Source organism: Branchiostoma lanceolatum, chromosome 7 (genome assembly GCF_035083965.1).
Source record: "Branchiostoma lanceolatum isolate klBraLanc5 chromosome 7, klBraLanc5.hap2, whole genome shotgun sequence".
Lineage (NCBI taxonomy): Eukaryota > Metazoa > Chordata > Leptocardii > Amphioxiformes > Branchiostomatidae > Branchiostoma > Branchiostoma lanceolatum.
The window spans coordinates 7,214,554-7,235,757 of record NC_089728.1 but is presented as its reverse complement, the minus strand read 5'-3'; the positions used below and the strand labels follow the sequence as shown (position 1 = coordinate 7,235,757).

General features: G+C 43.2%; 1 protein-coding gene across 2 annotated transcripts in view; it reads left to right on the top strand.

Annotated features, from left to right (window-relative positions):
• Positions 1 to 19,815, top strand: part of LOC136438941 (synaptotagmin-1-like) — a 29,454-nt gene extending 9,639 nt beyond the window's left edge. The window contains exons 1-8 of one of the 2 annotated variants that reach the window (XM_066433979.1): positions 3,234 to 3,350; positions 13,005 to 13,428; positions 13,781 to 14,091; positions 14,382 to 14,549; positions 15,133 to 15,306; positions 15,652 to 15,769; positions 16,516 to 16,649; positions 17,195 to 19,815. In XM_066433979.1, coding sequence (XP_066290076.1) covers positions 13,038 to 13,428; positions 13,781 to 14,091; positions 14,382 to 14,549; positions 15,133 to 15,306; positions 15,652 to 15,769; positions 16,516 to 16,649; positions 17,195 to 17,380 — 1,482 coding nt within the window. In that variant the 5' untranslated portion in view covers positions 3,234 to 3,350; positions 13,005 to 13,037 and the 3' untranslated portion in view covers positions 17,381 to 19,815. Of the gene's footprint in view, positions 1 to 3,233; positions 3,351 to 13,004; positions 13,429 to 13,780; positions 14,092 to 14,381; positions 14,550 to 15,132; positions 15,307 to 15,651; positions 15,770 to 16,515; positions 16,650 to 17,194 lie in introns of those variants that run through there. The other variant, XM_066433978.1, reaches the window with a different exon arrangement.
• The last annotated feature ends 1,389 nt before the right edge of the window (positions 19,816 to 21,204 follow it).

The following is a 21,204-nucleotide window of genomic DNA, read 5'->3' as shown; positions in this document are numbered from 1 at the left end:
TTGTGTGTCCTCCTACTTTTTTTATGTAGTTTATTTGCGGTAGTTTATCTGTAACAGATTTAACGGTTGCGCCTGGAAGGAGACTACGTTGGATATTCAGCGTTCATCATGCATGAACCACAACTACCCTTTAATTCGATAAGATGGCGGTAAATAGTTTCCAAGATAGAATATAATCAATGACGGGTTTGACCGTATGAGTCTCATACTTGCGCAACATACCGAAGCCAGAAAAAAATAAACGTTTTGGGAGTATACGTGTAGATTATTAGGCAAAAATATTGCAAATCTCATCAATAACATCCTTTTAACATAAGGATACTTATCAAACATTAGATCTCTCAAGTTTTAAAATCTAGACAGTCTAAGTGTTTTTGATGTTGTGGCTTATTTTCATAGCAATGTATATATGCAGCTCATGTTGATCACGTACTAAATAACCAAAGAGTTAGCCTGAAGTGAACCCAATCACTTATGGAGTCTCAACACATCTTCTTAAAAGTAGACTGAAGCCACATGGTTTCTCTCTGATATCCTTTTCTCACGTCTGCGGGATTACAGAAGCTTATGGCACTTGTGATAAGGCATGTTGATGCCGCCCTTCCATCAAGTGTCCTTTACGATCGGGCGGCTAATACGTGAGATGTTATGTATGTACTCGAATTGGTTTCATCAGCTATAGCCGTTCCAAGCTCCGGCACTACATGTGCCGCCCACTCACGATTGGAGAGAGAGAGAGAGGGGACTTTTCTGGAAGGTGAAGAGCGTTTCAAAAAGGTAAACTTATTCCCATAGCCTTTTTGAGGCCGCGGGGGCAGTGGGTTGTTATCCACTGTGTCTAGGGTGCGGTATTTGAAGGCGGAGCCCAGCCCTTTCCTTCCACCGCCTTTTACCTCCCCAAGAGAAGTAAGGTACCATTTTTGTGCAGCAGTAAGGAAAGTCATGTTAAGCGCGTTTCATAAGGACCCTACTCCAAGCCTGCAAGGTATAAAAACGTTCTGTTTGATCATCTCTCTTCATGTGCCATTCGCAGATGAGACCTCGCTTAGGGAGCTGTCGTGGGAATGCCTTTCCTTTCAATTAGCATGCATGGCAGTACATGGTACATGGAAATTAGGGACCTTCATGTACTTACAGAGAGGAGGCATATTCCCCAATCACATTTCAGCGGAAATGTCTCACCACGGCAAAGTAGAACATCAAAACCGTAAGATGTTGTATAAAAATGATGGTCTTTGTTGAAGGAGTGGGTGATGTTGAAGAGCTAGATCGTACAGGGAAATCAAATCTCTTCCTGTCTTGTATATATTTCAGCAGTCTGGACTTGTGGGGACTGTTGCTACATTTGCCAAGACGGATATTTTTCTGTAGCCCTTGTTTTTATGCAGCATAAATCAAGAAGCTATGGATGGATTGTCATGAAATTTGTTATGTGGTTGGGTGTTGGTCTATCTCTTTGTGTGTTTGACCTCACACAAAAGCTAACGTTGGAAATCGTGAACAAACACGTGAACATGCCAAGGTTTCTGGTAAATTTGACGTCGAGAAATGGCAGAAGCATAATTGCGTAATAACCCACATAAAAGATAATGATGCGGAGGTGGGGGTCTCAAAGCACGGGGGCACAATTACCTTAATATCTGGTATTGGCAGCAAAACATCGGGCTTATTTGCCTAGAACATCAAAGATTTTCTGTCCTGTTATGAGCCAATTTGACTAGTACAATTCCTCTTTTAAAGTTAGAACACAGTATGTTTACGGCCTGAAATGGGCTTCTCTGTGGTAGATAGCTCTTGTGCTCAGAAAGAAGCGACATAAGTCTGGACCGTCTTACAGATTTCTCTCGAACTACAGGGTCGTTTAATTGCTACATTTTTAGTTTGTTGTTGGGACGTGTCGGTTATTCCAGTACGCGAAGCATCAGTCTTACATGAATGGCTCTGAACCTGCATCAGACCGCCGCGTCAACATCACACAGATTAGCTTTAATTTCAAAAATTAATATTTCCAGTCTCCACTTTCTGTCATGGCAAATTGCCCAAAACAAAAGCGCACATAAGGGCTGACGTCATTGCTTTACCGCCACTGCATCCATAACCAGTGCGCACCAGTTCCACACTACACAATCAGGTTTATTGAAAACGTTACATCAAATTTCCGAGCAGCAAAATTCTCGACAAAACCTATAACATTTCCACCGTTAGTGAAGATGTTAATTTATAATTGTACATGTATAAGGATGACGTGGCAAAATACAATTTCGCTTTTGCCTCCGCTTTAAAGAGATTGGCACCGTTGAAAATATTGACAGCCTCATATTTTGATGATCAATTTCATTTAGACAAAAACAGCTTGAGATTAAATATCCTGTAAGTCGTTAAACTTTTGCGGTGTTTTTACTCTCGTGGTTTTCGCAGTGACCTCTCCACTGCGAATTCATGATACTGTATCTCTTGTATGATTACCGAAAACGGCGAACCTCATTCTCCCTCTTACCGAGAATTAAAGCCACTACGAAAGTAAATGAATTTGCAGTACCTCATGGCTCTTGGGTATACTATTAGAAGGACGTTTCTCACCAATTTCCAGATTATAACACGACCCCCACACACAAACACACACAAAAACAATCTCCTCTCTTTTAGCAAGTATGCAAAAAAGCTTCATCATCATACCACTTCTCATCCATACTTAACAGTAGCACCACATGTGCTCAATCATGTGAGTTCCCTTTTTACATGCACTTAATCTCCACATGCAAATAGCTACTGATCATTTTCATTATAAAATATTGGCGGATCAAATATCATAAGTACCGCCCGCGCGTCGTCTATGTGACATTTTCGGCATTCAAAAACGAACGCTTTGATCCGAATTATTTCTTGACTTCCACTTTGAGTGGTAACCCCGTAAGATGTGAATCAAAGTGAGGAAAAGATTTTGAAATGTCCCGACAGATTTGTTGATTGATTTGAGTGGTTGCCTGCGCGCGGGGCGGCTGTGATATTATCAAAGTGTCAGTTCTCCTAGGAATACGCTTACTCGGTATCGTATGCTGATCATAGAGAATGTGACAACACGAATGAATTGCTACCTTTCATAGAATTTTAACGTTTTTTTTTCTCGGACCGTTGTATATATGGTTTCGCGGATTGGTTTTGGGGAACTAGCCGTTGTGTGTGTGTGTGCCCAAGCATATTGGTCAGGGCGTAGGCTGAATGCGGATCACAGGGGCTATTTACCGTGCGATTAATTATTCATGACAAAATCTGTTATTCCGTGCGCCACTGACAGAAAGCTTCCATCATGGCGACGGGCGCAACCTGACGGTTAGATTCTCTCCGAAAAGGTAAGAAGAATCGGCCGTTTTTTCTCAATGTAGGCCTCAAAGTCGTCAAGAACGTCTCCATTTTTTATAAAGCTTACATCTTGTGGATGAATGGCGAAGATGGTGCTACCGGTATCTGCCATTTCTGATGACGGTTGAGTTGGAGGGAATACGCACCTGCAGAAAACCACTCTAAGCTGCGGTGTGGTGCGCTACTTGGGCAAACCGATCCCAAATACCTTAAATTTGCCTCACAATTACACCGTATCAGTCACGAGCCGGGATTTGAGACGCACACGTATTGATCCTCGCGCCCTTTTGCTGGAGGACGTGATTGCGAAAAGCCAGATTTTAAAAATGGTGGCCACAAGGTCGTGGTTTGGATCGAATCGCGCTTATTGAAATCAATCTCTGTGCTCCATCTGCCGTCTCCATGACAACGGCTCATCTATCTTCGGTCAACCTGTCGTCTGATTTGACAGAATAGGGAAAGTGTACCGAATCGCTAGATGGATTAATGTACCTGTCCCTGAAAGAGAGGGAGACGCAAATCCACTTGCATCATCTAAAGCAATATGAGCCTCTTTCCAGAATGAATGTGTTTTATCGTATATACCGACGCAACCGGTTTATGAATTGTTTTGTTTTTCCTTTTTGATATAACTGTCGCCTTAGTTTAACGCTTAACACCCGTTGATACCCGTAGAGAGAAAATAAACCCGTTAGGAACGACTTCCTGAACTAAAAATGCCCGCGGCTTTAGAGATGATTTCACTGCTGGAAATGGCGCACATATAGTCGTGCATAAAGGTTTTTCCTCACGGCCTTAATGAATTCCCCACGGCTGCCAGGTACAGGATGAACGCCACTGTACTGTGTGATCAAACATACGTGGCGACCATGGCCAAAAGACTGCTTGAGCTAAAATGCTCAAAGATTCAGAAAAGATTTTACAGCAGGAAGTGGCGCAAAGTTGTGTATAGAGATTCTCAGTCATGGCCTAAGAATTCTCACAACAACCAGATACAGGAAGAACACCACTGTAATCAAACATGCGTGGCACCCACGTCAAGGACAGAGGACAGTAATTCAGTCCACCATTTTGATTAGATGGCCAACGCGACTACCTACAGCCGAGGCAAATGAATACTAAATGAGCCGCCATGATTATCATGCAACCCTTTTAACCTCTCTTTGTTGCTTTAACATTTTGCGCTTGTCTTTGTGATATCGTTTGACGATTTCTCTACTGTAGTATTTACTTAGATTTATACATCATGCACACAGGCTTTGAAGCCCACAATCTTTTTTGCTTTGAAGCCCACAATCTTTTTTGTAGACCTATTCCCGTTACAGCTATTAACCACGTCTTTCCATTAACCCTACGGTAACACCGATTCTCTCAAAGGGGACGTGAATCCCCTGACAACGACTTTCGAGTTGACCTCCCCTTTTTACTTGTATTCTGAGTCAACAGCCACTTGCGATCTATCAAAACACTGAAGCGTACAGATCTATTATCTTCGCTACTTCTCCCTGCCATGAAACATTAGCATGCGCTCTCCTCAGAAGCTCATCCATTGGTTGCGTTCGTTTGAAGCGCCCACAAGTGTGAGACATTTTACATGTTGCTCTCATGTAGTCATCCTGGCTATACAAGGGCTTCGGACGTGTCGCATTCATGTATAACATGCATTACTCTTATGTAAATGTGCGAGTCTGTATTGCCGTATTTATTCTGTGGCTATGTTTGCCATTAAGACTAAGTAAACTCAATCCATAGGATATATATTTATAGAAAAGAGTGCCGGGGGTTATAAGATTTAAAAGGTCAGTTCTGGCTTACACATATGACGGGTAACTCAGACGATAGTGCTCATAAATATGTAATCAGAGACCACAGTCATAAATCATTTTAAAATGCCAAATCGAATTCTATATCTTAAGCATGCCATGGTGAAGAATTGTAACATTTATGTACTATCTTTTTAATTTCAGTGTCATTGCGAATGTTCTAGCAAAAAAATGCTGTCTTTCCGGTTACCCGACCGGCCAAAACTTCATTCGCAACGGAAATTGTGATATAAACAGACCCACCAAACCTGGGTACCCTGTTATGTTTTTTTTATAGGGAGAAAAACCCTACCTACCGACCCTAATTTTTTTCAGGACTGTAATGAGAAACACAACGATAGTTTTCTTAGGCCTAACACCCGGCAAGAATGCGATAGGTCGCTCACAGTGCCTGATAAACGAGCTTATCTTCCGTGGACAGCACATGAATAATTCAGCGCAGTCCCACCACAATATTGCCAGCGCACCAGAGTCAACGACATCGTGCTCACACTTATACCTGCTCACATTGTTTGTGGACATTCCGTACGGCGCGGTCACACCCGTCGTAGGCCGTCGTATATGATTTTGATATCGTAGAATTTTAAAGCGTGCAATAAAAGAACTAACCGCCGACAAGTTTCTAAGACACCCTTATCTGTAACAAGGCAGCCGAGCTTTTGTACGCCATATGCACGACTAGTCCAACAATACACTCAATTTGCGATCGTACGACGGTAATGTAACGATCGTACGACCCTTATGATAGAGCAGATGTCTCACAATGTAAACCGCACAGGCCATTATAATACTTAATACTAATGTACATCGCATAAAAACGCTTCTTGCACCACTTTAACAATGTTTCCGCAGGTATTTCTTAACCATACTATTAATAAAGTATCCAACGTAGACCTATCAAACATATGGCTCTTAACCTATGTATTTCATAAGTGCTTCCCAGGAATTCCTTTCAGCACAGAAGCTGGAGCTCGTTTGCAAAGATTATACCATCTGCGGGCTATGACGCACGTCACCGTGCGCACACTGCTATTCATTCCGACTCTACCTAGCAACAGCGCGGCGCAGTCCTAATTCTCCATTATGATTTGATCTGATGTAACGTTGGTTTATGAACATCATTCAGAAAAGACGTTCAGTCATTCACTGGTGGTTTACAAAGTGGTCTGATGTTGGCATTCGAAAGAGAATAGCATAATTAGAAGGGACATCAAGATAGATGCACATCGTGTAACCATTAATGCTTATCATACGCGCGACAGACAAATGAAATGATTTTTTTCTGACAAAGAATATTGTCAGGCATGTCAGTCTCAGCGCTCGATAGAGCGTATCATATAAGGTCGTGTTCGCGTATCTTAAGATGGTATCCTGTCTGTGGTTTCCAACTTTTGTGTCGAAAAAATATTGCATGCAACTGAGGACAAAATTCTGTTGATCAAATAAGACACCAACTCCAGTATATGTATATGCCTGGTGACATCTTTACATCTGAGGTACATGTGTCATGCTGGCCAAGGGTTAAAAAGTGTCTAGTTTTTGTTGACAGTTGACTTTGCCACTGATTATCGACAAATACAAACAATTCACCAGTCAGTCTGATCGCTCGGAGTTCTGCATTTGCACATTACGTTCTGGAACAGCGTTGTCAATTTTTGAATCATCTAACATGGCTGACTCCATAGGAACCTGGTAGCCTCTTAAACAGCGGTGTCTTGTGGTCCCCAGGATAGTACATAATCCACTGTTGAGACACATCGATCTGTATTTGCTATGGTACTGGAAGTTTTCACATAGCCTGGAACATGATTTTATCTGCTACGCCTGGTTTGTTTTCCTTGGCAGATGACTGCTGAACATAGCCTGAGTACCAGCCTCCGTAGTGACCGCTGGCTCAAAAAAATTAGCAAGCAAATTTTTTTGAGCCAGCGGTCACTACGGAGGCTGGTACTCAGGCTATGCTGAACACATGTCTGTTCACAATGATCGAATACCCCCTCCGTAGGGAATGGCAATCAAGCATCTGGATTGGACCCAAGAAAAGGGGATTCTCATGTGATATTTTCTTTGGAAAATGTCAAGGAACACGAAGCAATAGATTCTACAGCGGCATCCTCATTTAGACTTTATGAATAGAGTAATTTGCGTCCCAATGATTACGGCGAACTGCAAATTGGTAGCTGGTGTCTTTGCACAAGAGTGATTAGCAGTAATTCGTTCCCTGTACATTCACTGCACGGCTCCTCAGTAATGGAAGTGTCTGTCATCCCTGGTCGCAGTGCGACGGCCCCCTTCTGCGCCACCGAAATAACAGTGAGGCCACAGCAAGTAGATTTTACGGATGACATACACTCAGCCAGCGCGCGCATTGATTTCCGCTTGATTTCGAAAGAAAAACAAGAACTTTCGTCGGTCCGGCGATGTTCCACATGAAAAGAAAATACCGAAAATTGGAAAATATGTCGTGTCGCAGCTTTGAATGTACTTGTAGACGTGACACTAGTGAGGTAGCCTTGAGTTTACTTGCAGAGGTGACATTAATGAGGTAGCCATGAGTGTAGTACGTCGTAGAAGTGATACTACCTTTTGTTCGGTAGCTGTGGAAGTGACACTTGTATAGTAGCCTTGAGTGTAGTTGGTAAGTGATACTAAATGTCACTTCCTGCACTTCTTGAATGCAGGAAGAAAAGATTTCTTGGCTGTGATACCGAGTTTTGTCACTATATTGGCAATTTGCCCGTCGTACTTTTTGTTCACCCTCTCGCATTAGATTTTGAGTCCGAGGGGATGTCATCCATAGGATTTGATTGCTGTGGCCTGATGGGAAAATCAGCTCGCAGACAGCGTGCGCCTGTGCGTAATAAGCTCGGTACAGATTCTCCCATGATCCACTTGGCTTATCACAATGATAGGAGATGGGGATGCCAGTGTGGGTGGATGTTTCATGTAAACTGCACAGCAAAATGAGCTTATTAGTATGCACGATGTGGCGGTCGTTCATGTAACACACCCCATAATATGTAACTGATATACCACTCGCTCGTCTACAATACTGCCAAAAGGTCTCATATTTGAAGTATAGAGCGAAGATTCTCGTTACCATATTAACACATCACGTCATCATGCAACTAAAACATGATATGAAAAGTATAATAAGAGACAACAAGTGCAAAAAAGCGTTCTTTTGTGACTTTGTTAGTGCTGTGTAGAACATGGAGTGAGAATGTGATAGATGCAAAACGTTGCAAGATTCTGTTAGAGGTGTGGTACATAACATTTAAAATGAATATTGCCATACTTGACCTGCATGTCCGAAAGATCTGGGTCGAGTTTTCCGCATGTTGTTGAACCATTAGTCTGACTGAATCACACTTGTAGCAGCCGTTTCATCGGTCGGGTCCCTAGAAGGTTGATAACCAACACCCAGTACCTCTAAGTCAGGAGGATTGGGAACATCCTAATCCTGTTGATTTGTGCATATGTGCTAACTTGGAGCACTTTTGATCAGACTGAGAAGTGTCTGTTGCCATGACCATGGTGTTGGAGGCTGTGATGGCTGCCTTTCAGAGTGATAGAGAATTCCGAGCTCCTATTGGACTGATTTTCATAGTTTTAAAGAATCATGAGCTCCTAGGTAATAGATAGGACCCGGGAACTGTATGACTATGTGGTTTTAGCACTGCTCCGCCCACCCGAGGAGTTTGTTGGCTCCCGAGGGCGAAGCCCGAGGGATGCCAACAAACTCTCGAGGAGAACCCGACTGTCTTTCCGAAGCATATAATACAAATATATATATCAAACGTTTTTGTTGATGTGAAGGTGTTTGTAGCAAAAAGCCAAAGGAAGGAAGTTAAAAAGTAGAAGCTTCCATGGCCAGACCATGACGAATCTTCTAGCACCTCTGACCTTAGTGGGACCAATGTAAGTGTTGCTGCATGATTAAAAGAAAACAATCCAGCCTGTTTCTGTCATTCAAATTGCTGGCGTCAAAATTGAATAAGAAAAACTGGCACCGTCTAGGGCAGGTTTTCTGGGTCAGGCCCTGGTGGAGAAGTATCATGTGATGATTTTATCCAATCTGGTTGCTAAAATTTTACCTCTGGCTCTTTCAGTGTGCGTTTTGTGCTCTCTCGGTCAGGATTTCACTTGGCAGGCTCCTAAAGCCGAGATGGCCTCTTTCAGTTTCAACATGTTTGGGAGTCAGTTCTTACAGTTCTTTCCGGCCCCCGATCATCACGACAGTCCAGTCACCTACCATCACAGCAGTCAAGTCCGGGACTAAAGTTGGCAACCCCGGTGACTCGATAAATCATGCGAATGGACTGAAAATCATCCTAGACATGTGGCTGTATCATCTCTTTGTGACAATTTCCTTGTACTAAGTTGTAGCATAAGAGTGCCAGACTGTAAAATCCAGCTTCAAGTGAGTTCAACCCGTCTTGATCTAAACCGTAAGTTTGATTCTGTTGTTCATTGTGCAGATGTCAAGATCAAACTGATTTTGTTAACCCCCAGATTCTTTCACTATATTTGCCATGAGTTTGTTGAAACTTCAGATTGTAATTTGTAGACTGTTCTTGAAAATGACTGCCATTTTTCTTCAGTTTATTTGCCATGACTTTGTCAAAAGTTTAGATGTTGTAGACTGTTTTAGAACTAGAAATGATCAATAAGTATGAGAAATTCCTTTTTTTCCCTTCTTTCATGTAGTTACGGTGTTTCGGAAATTGTTGTTGTTTGAAGTTGAATAAACTGGTATATGGACAAGGCTGACGTCTTGCAATCCCTTTGGTTTCCTTCTGAAAGGTGGTGTCTCTGTGTTAGTCTGATTGACAGGTTGGTTAGTGCATGGGCGTCTCCTTGATAGTCTGATTGACAGGTTAGTTAGTACACCCCTGGCACTTGGGGGACCCTACTATGTGGATTTAGTCACAAGAAATCCCTGCTCCTGATTGGCTGAGGGAAGACGGTCGGGTTCTAAATTCTGTTTGGTACTTCTAGGAACTGCATGGTCAGGAATGGTTCTCTCAAGTTTGAGGTGTATAGCCACAAGATCTCGGGGAGGAGGCCCAATCATCCCCTGACAGTAAGAAATGGTGTAACACAGGCAAGCTGTACCATGCATGCAGGCCTGGCATATACCAAACTTATCTACTAATACTCATGGGTAGACATGAAAATGTATTTGCCAATCCTGTTACTCTCGGTCTCCCTCTTATCTCGGGCTTCAAACGCACAGACGTGCCTCTGGAGAGAGGCAAAAAAGTTCAAATGTGGCAAGCAGAAAACAACTTCTCAGATATTGATCAAATGGATGGCCTAGCTGGCACGGCTCAACTTCCCTTTCAACATCCCATCGCGTCGTGCCGAATCACACAGGAGTGTTGCCTTTGACGTCATTCGCCACTATCCGCTAATTAGATACAGTCATAACGAGACCGCACTGTGTAACACTAGGCCAGGGGAATGCTAATTAGCCAGAAGAAGAGCCCTGGAGAATACTCAGTCAGAAAAAACTGATACCTACTAAGCAAAGCAACCTTACTGAAGGATGAGCTGTACTAGGTGGGATCTTCCATATGGCCTATTTCTCTTTCAGACACAGAAAAAGAAGAAGAATGTGTCGCAGTTCTGTGAAATAAGGGGAACTGTAATATGATCTGCTCTCTGTTCACCTGTGCCTGCAAAAACTATTTCCGTGCGTGTAGAATCAGTAATGCGCCTTTGTAATTTGCCATTACGCATGCTACAAAAGGGCTCTGTAGACTATGGCCGCTTCAGTGCCTTCAATTTAGTATGTTATTCCGCCTCCTTTTTGCCTTTTGAAAACGCTTTCTGTTAACAGTTCTTTGAGAGGAATATCACAGTGATGACGTTATAAGGGTTATGTCGAGTATCAGGTTAGCTCAGTAGCCAGGCAGCGGCGTACGTCAGACATCCGCGCACTCAGACCCAGGGAGTCTTATCAGCAGGTGCCAGGCATACTGGGCGTGAGGATGACGCGGATTTAACGGTGATTTTCTTTCTTACAGTCTTGATTTTCTTTCTTACAGTTTCAGTATTCTTGTCTCGGTGTTAAGGTGATATTTGTCACCTTGCAGTTCTCAGCATGGCTGTCAACTGGCACAGGAGAGACCTCGCGCGTAGGCGTTTGTGTGTGCGCCACTGTGACTCTTAAAAGTGTTTACAGTCTGTTTGAACAGCAAGCGTACTGAATTAGGCATGAAGTCGTTAAAAAGTGAATGGCTTGCGCTATGTTTGAGTTTTCTTTCCTATTGTATTTCTAACACGAATTAGCAATTTCTAAAACCATGCTGGAGGTGTAGACCGTGTCTCCTACTCTGTGATACCCGTAGGCATGTCCGTGCGTTAACGCAGACATGGCTAACCACCCGGCGGGTCCTGCCCATGGTGCTGAAGTCGTTTGTTATAGTTGCTGCTAAGGCCTGTCTTTTTACGTCCAGTCTAACCATCCATGCTTCACTTTAGCTCGTCCCCAAGGTCTATGTTTTATATCACAATAATGCCTGCGGGGGCGCCAAGGGGGTGTAGGAAGGCGATGTGATCAAAAGTCCGCCTTTAAGACATTGACAGGCGATCTATCAGAGTCTTAGATCCATTTCTAACTAGGTCAAGTGAGCTAAGTCGGATTTCTTTCAGTGGTCTGACCAACACTGTCCCTTACATCTTGTAAACACCGACTATATGCGTTTCAGAACACAGCTGCTCAAACGACGCCTCGAGGAAATACGTTAAGACTTTTGCCCTTTTCAAGTAAAGTGGTGGATATTAATCAGATCTTTTTGTAGGCAGAATCTAATTTGCTGGTTTGTTTATGCTTCTGGCATGTCTTTCTGAAAATGGGTCATCGGAGAGTGTTGGCCCTTCTCTACTGGCTCCTCTCTGTGAAGAACACTTTGATAACGTACTTAACATATTGATGACTTAAAACGCGTAAACCCTTGATGTCTGTTTTAAGATTGCCCTTTTGAAGAAGATGATTAGATGTTAAGATGGTGCTCAAGATGAAACCACTAGCCTGCGCGTGTACAAAAAATATTTACTTCTTAATGTGGATCTGAATACCTTTTGAACTCGCCCCTTCGTGCCGCGCACATATTTGTTCAAAACGATTGAAGGGACTTTTATCTTCCCACGTTAGATGGTCAGCTATCCAGCTGTCAGTGTCCATTACCTGTACCTGGTCTACAGTTCTGTAAAGTACAGTCAAGCGTTGCTTTGAGGGATTTCGGCAGCGGTCTGTGCACTCTGCTACTCGTCAATTCCGATCCGTGGAACCGGTGGCCCGGGTTCGCGCCCAGGTCCGAACACGTCTGGGTGGGGACGTAAAGCCGGCGGCCCGGGTATAAAGGAGCTTGTAGCGTCAAACCTCTGCACTTAAAAGAACCCAACATACTTATCAGGAGGACTAGGGCAGGGAGGCCTTGTGTTATTGGCCAAAAAGCGCGAGACGTGGTTAAATTGCATTGCACTATAGCTTACAAAAAACAACATTACGCTTCGTCTCAAGCACTTCACCTCCAGTTAGACATGCTTCACTTTTTAAAACTGTATACGCATTTTCAAGTTGTCAGTACTTAATCTATTTGCGACCAACTTGAGGGCTGAGTACCGTAGCACTGCTGAGCCATTTACCCGGGAAGCTGTTGACATAATTGGTTTGGAACTCCAATCATCACTAGCAATATAGGCTATATATATATAAATAAATACAAGAGTGAGAAAGTCGTTACAGGCTCTAGCATGATCTGTTACAAAATGAGCACGTTGACTTATGACAGTTCATTTTGTGTTTCGCAGGGATTTAAAGGCCTAGACATCTAGAGGTTCACCATGCCATCGTTCCACCATCTCGTCCGAAGGCAGGGGCAGCAGGCCCAGGCAGCCCCGCCCGCCAACCAGGCAGCCCCGCTCGCAGGACAGGCGCCCCCCGCCGGACAGGTTCCCCCGCGGCCGCAAGGCTACCAGCAGTACCCACCGCAAGGCTACCCATATCCGCCCCAGGGGTACCCGTACCCACCGCAAGGCTACCCCTATCCACCGCAGAATCCCTACCAGCCGGCGGGGCCGGGGGCACCAGGGCAGGGCTTCGCCCCTAACGCCGCCGCTGCTGTAGGGACAACCGTCGCCGCCCTCATCAATGGAACCATAGCCCCAACACCGCCGCTCACGGGGGCCAAGGGCTTCGAACACAAGATGGAGGAACTCTTCAAGAAGATTCCTCGTAAGTACATTCTTGAATTTGTTTTTATTAGCTGTAAAATGTCGCTCAGATCTGCAGTAGGCAGTTTTCAGTGCTCCTTTCAGCCTTTACTCTTAGGACTATGGATTCACCTGTAACGATAGGTCGGAAAGTACACAAATCAGTCAGAAGACATTTGTTCGTCTTATCTACATGATGCAGTGAATGCCGACAGAAAACGTTGTACATGATAAAAAGGTCACAATCTTCTCCTCAAACCTCTACTTGGAGAGTAACAGTTTCCCACCTATATCTTGTCAGGAAAGCTAATGTTTCATACACGAAACGGCCTTAAGAGCACATACTTCTTTTACTTCCCTCTCCCCACCTCCAGTGCCGATGTGGGCCATCTACACCATCGCGGCCGTCATCGCGCTCATCTTGCTCGCCTGTATCGCCTGCATCTGCAAGAAGTGCGTCTTCAAGAAGAAGAAGAAGGGCAAGGGCGAAAAGGGCGGCAAGAACGTCATAGATCTCAAAGATGTCAAGATGCTCGGCAACAGCTACAAGGAAAAAGTTCAACCGGATGTGGAAGAAATCGACGCGGGTCTCGAGGGGGAGGGGGGTGACAATGAGTCGGTGCAAGAGAAGGTCAACTTAGGAAAGCTACAATTTTCACTTGATTATGACTTCGAAGCCGGACAGGTAAGATACTTTCCCCACAAACAAAAGGATACACTTGTTCATAAAATTTGTTCACAACACAACACCACTGTCCAACATACTTTTATTGTGACATCGAACCTTACTAAATATTTGGGTTATCTGTCTTTGTTTTTGGTTCCGTTGTTTGCCTGTTTTGTTTTGTTTGATTTACGAGCTACCTGTGTGAATTTGGATATATATTTGATTTAAATATCTATGGAAGAAAACTGTATCTTTTTAAAATCTATCTGCTCTTTGAACTGGATCACCGATGTATTTTCCTCCTTCAGTTGAAAGTCGGCGTGATCCAAGCTGCAGACCTGCCTGCCATGGACATGGCGGGTACGTCTGACCCCTATGTGAAGGTCATGCTGCTTCCCGACAAGAAGAAGAAGTATGAGACCAAGGTGCACCGAAAGACGCTCAATCCCGTGTACAACGAGACGTTCGTCTTCAAGGTCAGTCATAGTCAAGTCTCAACAAGAACCTGATACTATTGGTTGAACATCGTTGTGACAAGCTTTTACTGTGTACCCCTAACTACATGACATTACTGTGTGGGTGTAGCCAAGAATCATACTGGCTCTCAACCACAACACCATTGGACTCAAGCCAAACCATACTTCCAATTTTTCAAGTATCCTAATACACCACTTCCGTATTACATGCTGCCACTCAATATTCACATAACTACAGTTCACACCAAGATAGACAAAGAAACCGATTGATTGATTGATTGATTGATTGATTGATTGATTGATTGAAAAAATCATTGATTGAAAATTATTGATTGATTAATTAATCAATTAATTAATTGATTGATTGAAATACCTAAGATTTCAATGATCGATGTTATGATAGTTCCGTCTCGTAACCTGAGCAATGTCATGTTAGTGTAGAGTAGGACCCTAGGTGCGATACCATCACCATTTTATGACTACTTTAACTAATGGCTGTAAGTCTGCTATATGAATGTTTAATTTGATTCAGACTCTGGTGTAGCCGAATTTGAACTCCAACTGTCCCCATCTTCTTTCACAGGACGTCAAGTTCAATGAGATCGGTTCGAAGACACTGCGCTTGGCAGTGTACGATTTTGACCGGTTCGGAGGCCATGATATCATAGGTGAAATCAGGATACCCATGAACTCAGTGGACTTGGGCCGGGTCATAGAGGAGTGGCGTGACCTAGAAGCCGCGGAAAAAGAAGGCCAGGTAAGCGTAGTATAAATGTTAAAGATCAGACAACTGGCTGGGAAGAACGAGAGAAAAAAGAGTAGTTGTGTGTGTGTGTGGGGGGGGGGGATTTGGTAAGATCTTGATGTGGGTGCCATAGTCAACTTCAATAAGACGGTTCTATCTTTTAAGGAGAGGTTCATAAATGTTGCTACATTTTTCTTGTCTGAATCAAACAGTTAAAATGGAACAGTTTTGACCTTCAGTCACTGACGAAAGACAGCGGATGCTGTCTGAAACGTCTGACTGTTTCAGAATTTTATCCAGTTGCTTGAGTAACTATTTTGGCGTAGTTTTGACCTAGATGTTGTTTTTTCCCGACAGAACGAAAAACTGGGCGATATTTGCTTTTCCCTCCGCTACGTGCCGACCAAAGGCCAACTGACGGTCGTGATCCTCGAGTGTAAGCAGCTGAAGAAGATGGATCTGGGTGGAGCCTCCGGTAAGTCCCGGTCCTCACTGTCTTCATGCGTCCATCTACAGAGGCCATTACCTAGGGAGGCTCTAACCAAATGTCTGAAAATCAGAGAGTCACCTAGATGTTTTCTGTAGCTAGGTAAAGCCGATTCTCTGATTAGCTGACGGTTAACGTTGTTAAGAGGTCTATTTGCTGAATATTTGCTGAATTTTTACGTCTATCATTCATTGATAGATTTCAATGCCTTGTCCTTCATGGTCTATCTGGTGGTTTCTTGCTACAACTGTTCGTTTGCCATTTAATTGCGAGAGATCGGCTACTTTTTGCGAGCCATTAGACAGTGCATTAACGTCTGTGAAACAAACACCAGAATATAAGTAAATCTATTTGTGGGACCTGTAGCACACTGACTGGAGGAACCGTTCTGCTAAGAATGCTCTATTGGTTACGGTGCTAGGCAGCAGGGTTAGTATAGGATGTTACTATATGTATAAAAAATTGGTTCTTGGTGGAAGTCAACATGCAGGTGTCGGCACATTGGCGCACCAGATCCGAAGTGTGTTTTTGGCACACAGTTTGACAGATTAACCGAAGTGTCTCTGTGGGCGTCACTCAACCGTCAGGAAAGGTCGTGTTAAGTGTCTTTCCCAAGGGCACAACGTCGGTGCATTGTTTCTGAGTCCAACGCTCTAACCGTTGCGCCACACCGTCGCCACTATAGGGTGGTGTGTATAGGGTGGTACTGATTATGGTGACGTTTTTCCTCTCAGATCCATATGTGAAGATCTACCTGATGATGAACGGGAAGCGTCTGAAGAAGAAGAAGACCACCGTGAAGAAGTGCACACTCAACCCGTACTACAACGAGTCCTTCAAGTTTGACATCCCGTTTGACCAGATCCAGGTCAGCTATTTTCGCACATCTTATGTTTCTCCCGCTTAACATTTTGTTTCATCAAAAATAAGACTTCAAAGGATAAATGAGTATATGCAATGATGTCTTTGAAATGACCAAACCAAAGATAATATCAAGATGATGATCGTAGTATGCCCCGTGTTGTCTGAAACTAAAGTTTCGTAAGCCAATGGGCCTTTGCAGGAAAGTTCTAGAAATATTGGTCACCTGAAAGTTGAAAGTACCGTTATTCCACCGCTGCCACCAGTGTAGAATGAATAGATACTCGCAGTCTGGTTCTTTGCTCAAGACTAAATTGTCAGACTCTGGGGTCAGACTTTGTTCAATCATGGTCTGCAGATGTGGAATGGCCATGACCACATATGGACAAGGCTAGACCGTGTCTTCCCCTGGAACACAGATGTACTGTGGAATGGCCATGACCACATGTGGACAAGGCTAGACCGTGTCTTCCCCTGGAACACGTGCATTTGTAGAATGTTGACTTGGAATGCCAACGTCATAACTTTTAACATTCGAACTTTCCCCAACAGAAAGTGGAACTCGTGATCACCGTACTGGACTGGGATGCTATCGGAGGATCCGACCCAATCGGCCGCACAGTGCTCGGCTGCAACGCCACCGGAGCCGAGCTGCGCCACTGGTCCGACATGTTGGCCAACCCGCGGCGACCGATCTGTCAATGGCACACCTTACAGGAGGTGCCTGAAGACAAGTAGAGGTCCGACCGGACGGGACGTGTACGTAAAGAGGGTGAAAACATCCGTATTTAGGGGACAAACAAAAAATGAGAGATTTAGGAACCATCCGGGAACTTGCAGCTGTCGCTAAGTATCCGATTTGCGATCATCGCAAGATATATGTACCTTTGTGGACATATTACAAGAAAATATTTGTATAAAATAACTCTACTCGCGAAAATAACTTTTCGATTCCGGGGACGAACTAGGCGATCTGGAGTATTCGCGGCCGCAGGTTTTTGTTTGGCAACTTGGATCGATCTAGGAAGTGAGATAGAAAGGAACATCGTGGATTCCTTTCCACGCTCATTGCTCTAGCGAAGCAAGGGCAAAGAATGCGATTGCGAAGATCTCCTGCTTCGTCCCCGCTGCTATAACTGTACGTGTAGCCAGCCATCTCTGTATTTGTGTGTTTTCTACAAATTCACACATAATCTTTGTCGTATGTTGTTGTTGTCGGTAGATCTGTATAAATGTGACAGGGGTATTGTATATGTCATGGCAATGGGAGGGAGTTTATGTGTAAAAAGGCGATATGATGCAATTTGATGAGTACATTTTGCTGTTATGTGGGTCTGTGTTGGAGCTGTACTGGGGGAATAATCGGTATATGGGTCTATTCATCCAGGCGCAACCACCAGCTCAAAGCGCTTGGTCTAGAACATACTAGCCTACGTCGACCTTCTCCGCCGAAACAAACATTTCAAAAGTAAAGTACCAAAGTAGGGGTTCTACTTACACAGTTTGCCTGACCAGGGGAGTCCTCAGACCAATTTTCATACCAATTATTCCCCCATGCTAGTTTATGAAAATCCCTCAGATTGGCCGTGTAGCGATTGACAATCTTCTTCCAAAAGGAGACAGGGAATGTGGTCCAAGTGGGAAAGTTTAAAATCTCGATCACTGACAGATCGCCATCATGATGACCGGGCTCTATGAAAAAAGGAGACATCGTGCACAGAGTTTGTTGGCACCGACGTGCAAAAAAAACAATATAAACCTCGCTGACAACTGTGTACATGTGAAATCACATGTGGTACAAACACTTATGAGAGAAGAGAATAACAAAGGATGACCAAAAACATACCAACATCAGTTCAAAAACTGTTAAAACCGAGCATCTTAGCATCTTTCGATCGACGCCATAAGACCTGTATATCACGGCATAAAGAAAATCTCGCCGTTTCTCGCGAGACCCGTCGCGCCGCCATCTTAGCGCCGAGGATGTCTTGTTGAAAAGTAGCTAGTGGTGATCTCACGTGTTCTAGTAATATCGACAGGCGATCTCGCATGTTTTGTGTGCATTCCATGGATATCGAGTGACGGTGTTTTTTTTAATGTCCAATGTTTAGTTAGGCGTGCTTTTACAGGTTTGCGATAGCAAAACCTGTCTTGTTGAGAGTGTGATATTCATGGGGTGTCCCACATGTGTCTGAGGAAATGTGTATATATTGTAACAAATAGACTAGAAAGACCGTCATATTAATCAAAACAGGCCGAACAGTGCAATCTTAAGAAACTAGCTCACCTACAACGATGTATATGTGTTGCGGCACGTGGTACTTAAATGTTCCTCCTTGAGATTTTCAAGGCGACACCGTGAGTTGAAAAAGTAGTCTAGTCTAGCAAGTTTAGTGAGTACCACACGTGAAGTCAGTAGATCTAAGTACTTTAACGGGCATGCGATAAAGTTCAGAATGACTGGAATTACATAGTCTAGCTCCGGCAGTCTATCTAATGTGACAAAAGTAAGGAACTTTAAACGGAATTCTCTGTTTGTGTATTGTTATTTCCCTCGGCCGCCGGTTTCTTTGGTGAGCGCACATACAGAGGGTAATATATTTCTAGGTGATACTAAGTCGGATACTGCTGTCATTGTGTCTATTCAAACTTTTCTTAATTGTGACATTTCAGTGTTAGATGTCAGGATACCTTCAGCTGGATATGTTTGGTAAAGTCAGGTGTTCTTGATAGTGGAGTCGTGGTGTCATCTTTAACAGAGAATATGTGGTTTGTCAATATCTACCCAGGGTTTGTGAATTATCAAAGCTTAAGATTTCTTGGATTAGTCAAACAGTACACAGGGCGTTGAACATATATCACATTACAGAATGCTTCTATCGTATATAGTCTGATACCAACGACAAACAGATTGTTTCCTCACTCAATACGTAACCGAAATTATTAATATATCTGCTGTACTTGCACAATCTAACATATGACAGAAAGCTTAAGGCGCTTTAGGTGTAAATAAAGAGAATGTAGAATACTATGTATACGCTGTAGCTCTTTCTGGGGACAAGAAATCGTTATGGAAATAAGATATATTGTATATTGGTAAATGTTATGACACTGCTCCATTCACTGTAGCTTATCGTTCGGACAGGAATAAATGTTGGACACTGTACACAGGACTCGCATTGTGACGTGTTATCATTTGTGTGATGTACGTTAGAGAAGGATAAATGTGGTCATTATAAAACTGAACTATCAAACATCAATGATAAAAGGCTAATCTATCCTACAATCAGAACTACAAGATATCATCGATGACAGTATGTGGGTTACATTATAGTCATGTTTGACAGATTTGGTCTCGCTTTTGGAATGAAGTTCAAAGAAATTGACCAATGTATTCGGATATAGAAGTTGGACATGATAATAGTACATGGAAACAATCGGTCTGTGTATCAGATAGGGGAAAGTGCGTCAGTTACGAGTACTTGTAATAATCTGCTTCCCTCTCTTTACTGTAAGTAGGACAAGTTATCATAAAATGAAATCCATATTCGATATTTTCCTGACCTGTGGGACACAAATAATGATTAACGTACAGACTTACGTACTGGGACAACCACAACATTGTGGGTCACAACATAATCAAGAATTCCCAAGAACCCAATAGCATACGACCCAGTAGATCTATCTTCTGTCATTGCAGCACACGAATCTTCTGTCAATGCATCACGCCAGTATTTTCCAATACTAGAGGCTTTTCCATTCGTTAGAAAAGTTGAGGGGGGGGGGGCAGAATATTTTCCCGGGCCCGGACCCTGCTATGTTGCAGTAATCCCTTTCAGTAATACTGAAAGTGATACCATGAATTTTTCCTTAATCATTCATGAGGGCATTCGACTCTTTAAAAAATGTGTTATTTATCTATTCATTGTGTAGTCACCTTAATAATGGAGGGTTTGGTGGAATATTGTTGCCAAAAAATTTCTAAGCCACCATACCAACAACCACAACAAACATTATTACAAATAATCAGAATGGATATTGTTACAAGAGTAACAAGACAGATGAGTTAATTCGACATGGAAGTGACATAAAATAAAGTAACAGTAAAAAGGACTTAAATCGAATGAATACTGCATCAACTCTAAAGATATATATATATATATATCCACAGATGTTAGTGTTATTTCTGTGGATCCATAATAACCATACCACCAGGAATCTAAGATAAGGAAAGGAACCAGTTTAGTTCAAATGAACTCAATGAACAGATGAGCTAATCTTCCACTGGTCGTGACAGAGAAGACAGACGCTATGTACAGTATTTACATGTTCCATGTACTGGGGAAATTCCCCTAGCTCTTTTAGACAAGCACATGAAGATGAAGAGACGAGCATGCCCGCTCCCATGCACCATCTATACGGGTCAGCCTCCTTATAGTTTAGTAGGGCACGTCTCGTAGAAACTGACACCATTTTATCTCCCTTGACAACCAAAAAAGCCTAGGGTTGGCAGATTTTTGCCAGGGTCGATCAGGTAAAGGGAAACACATTTGAGTGCTTAT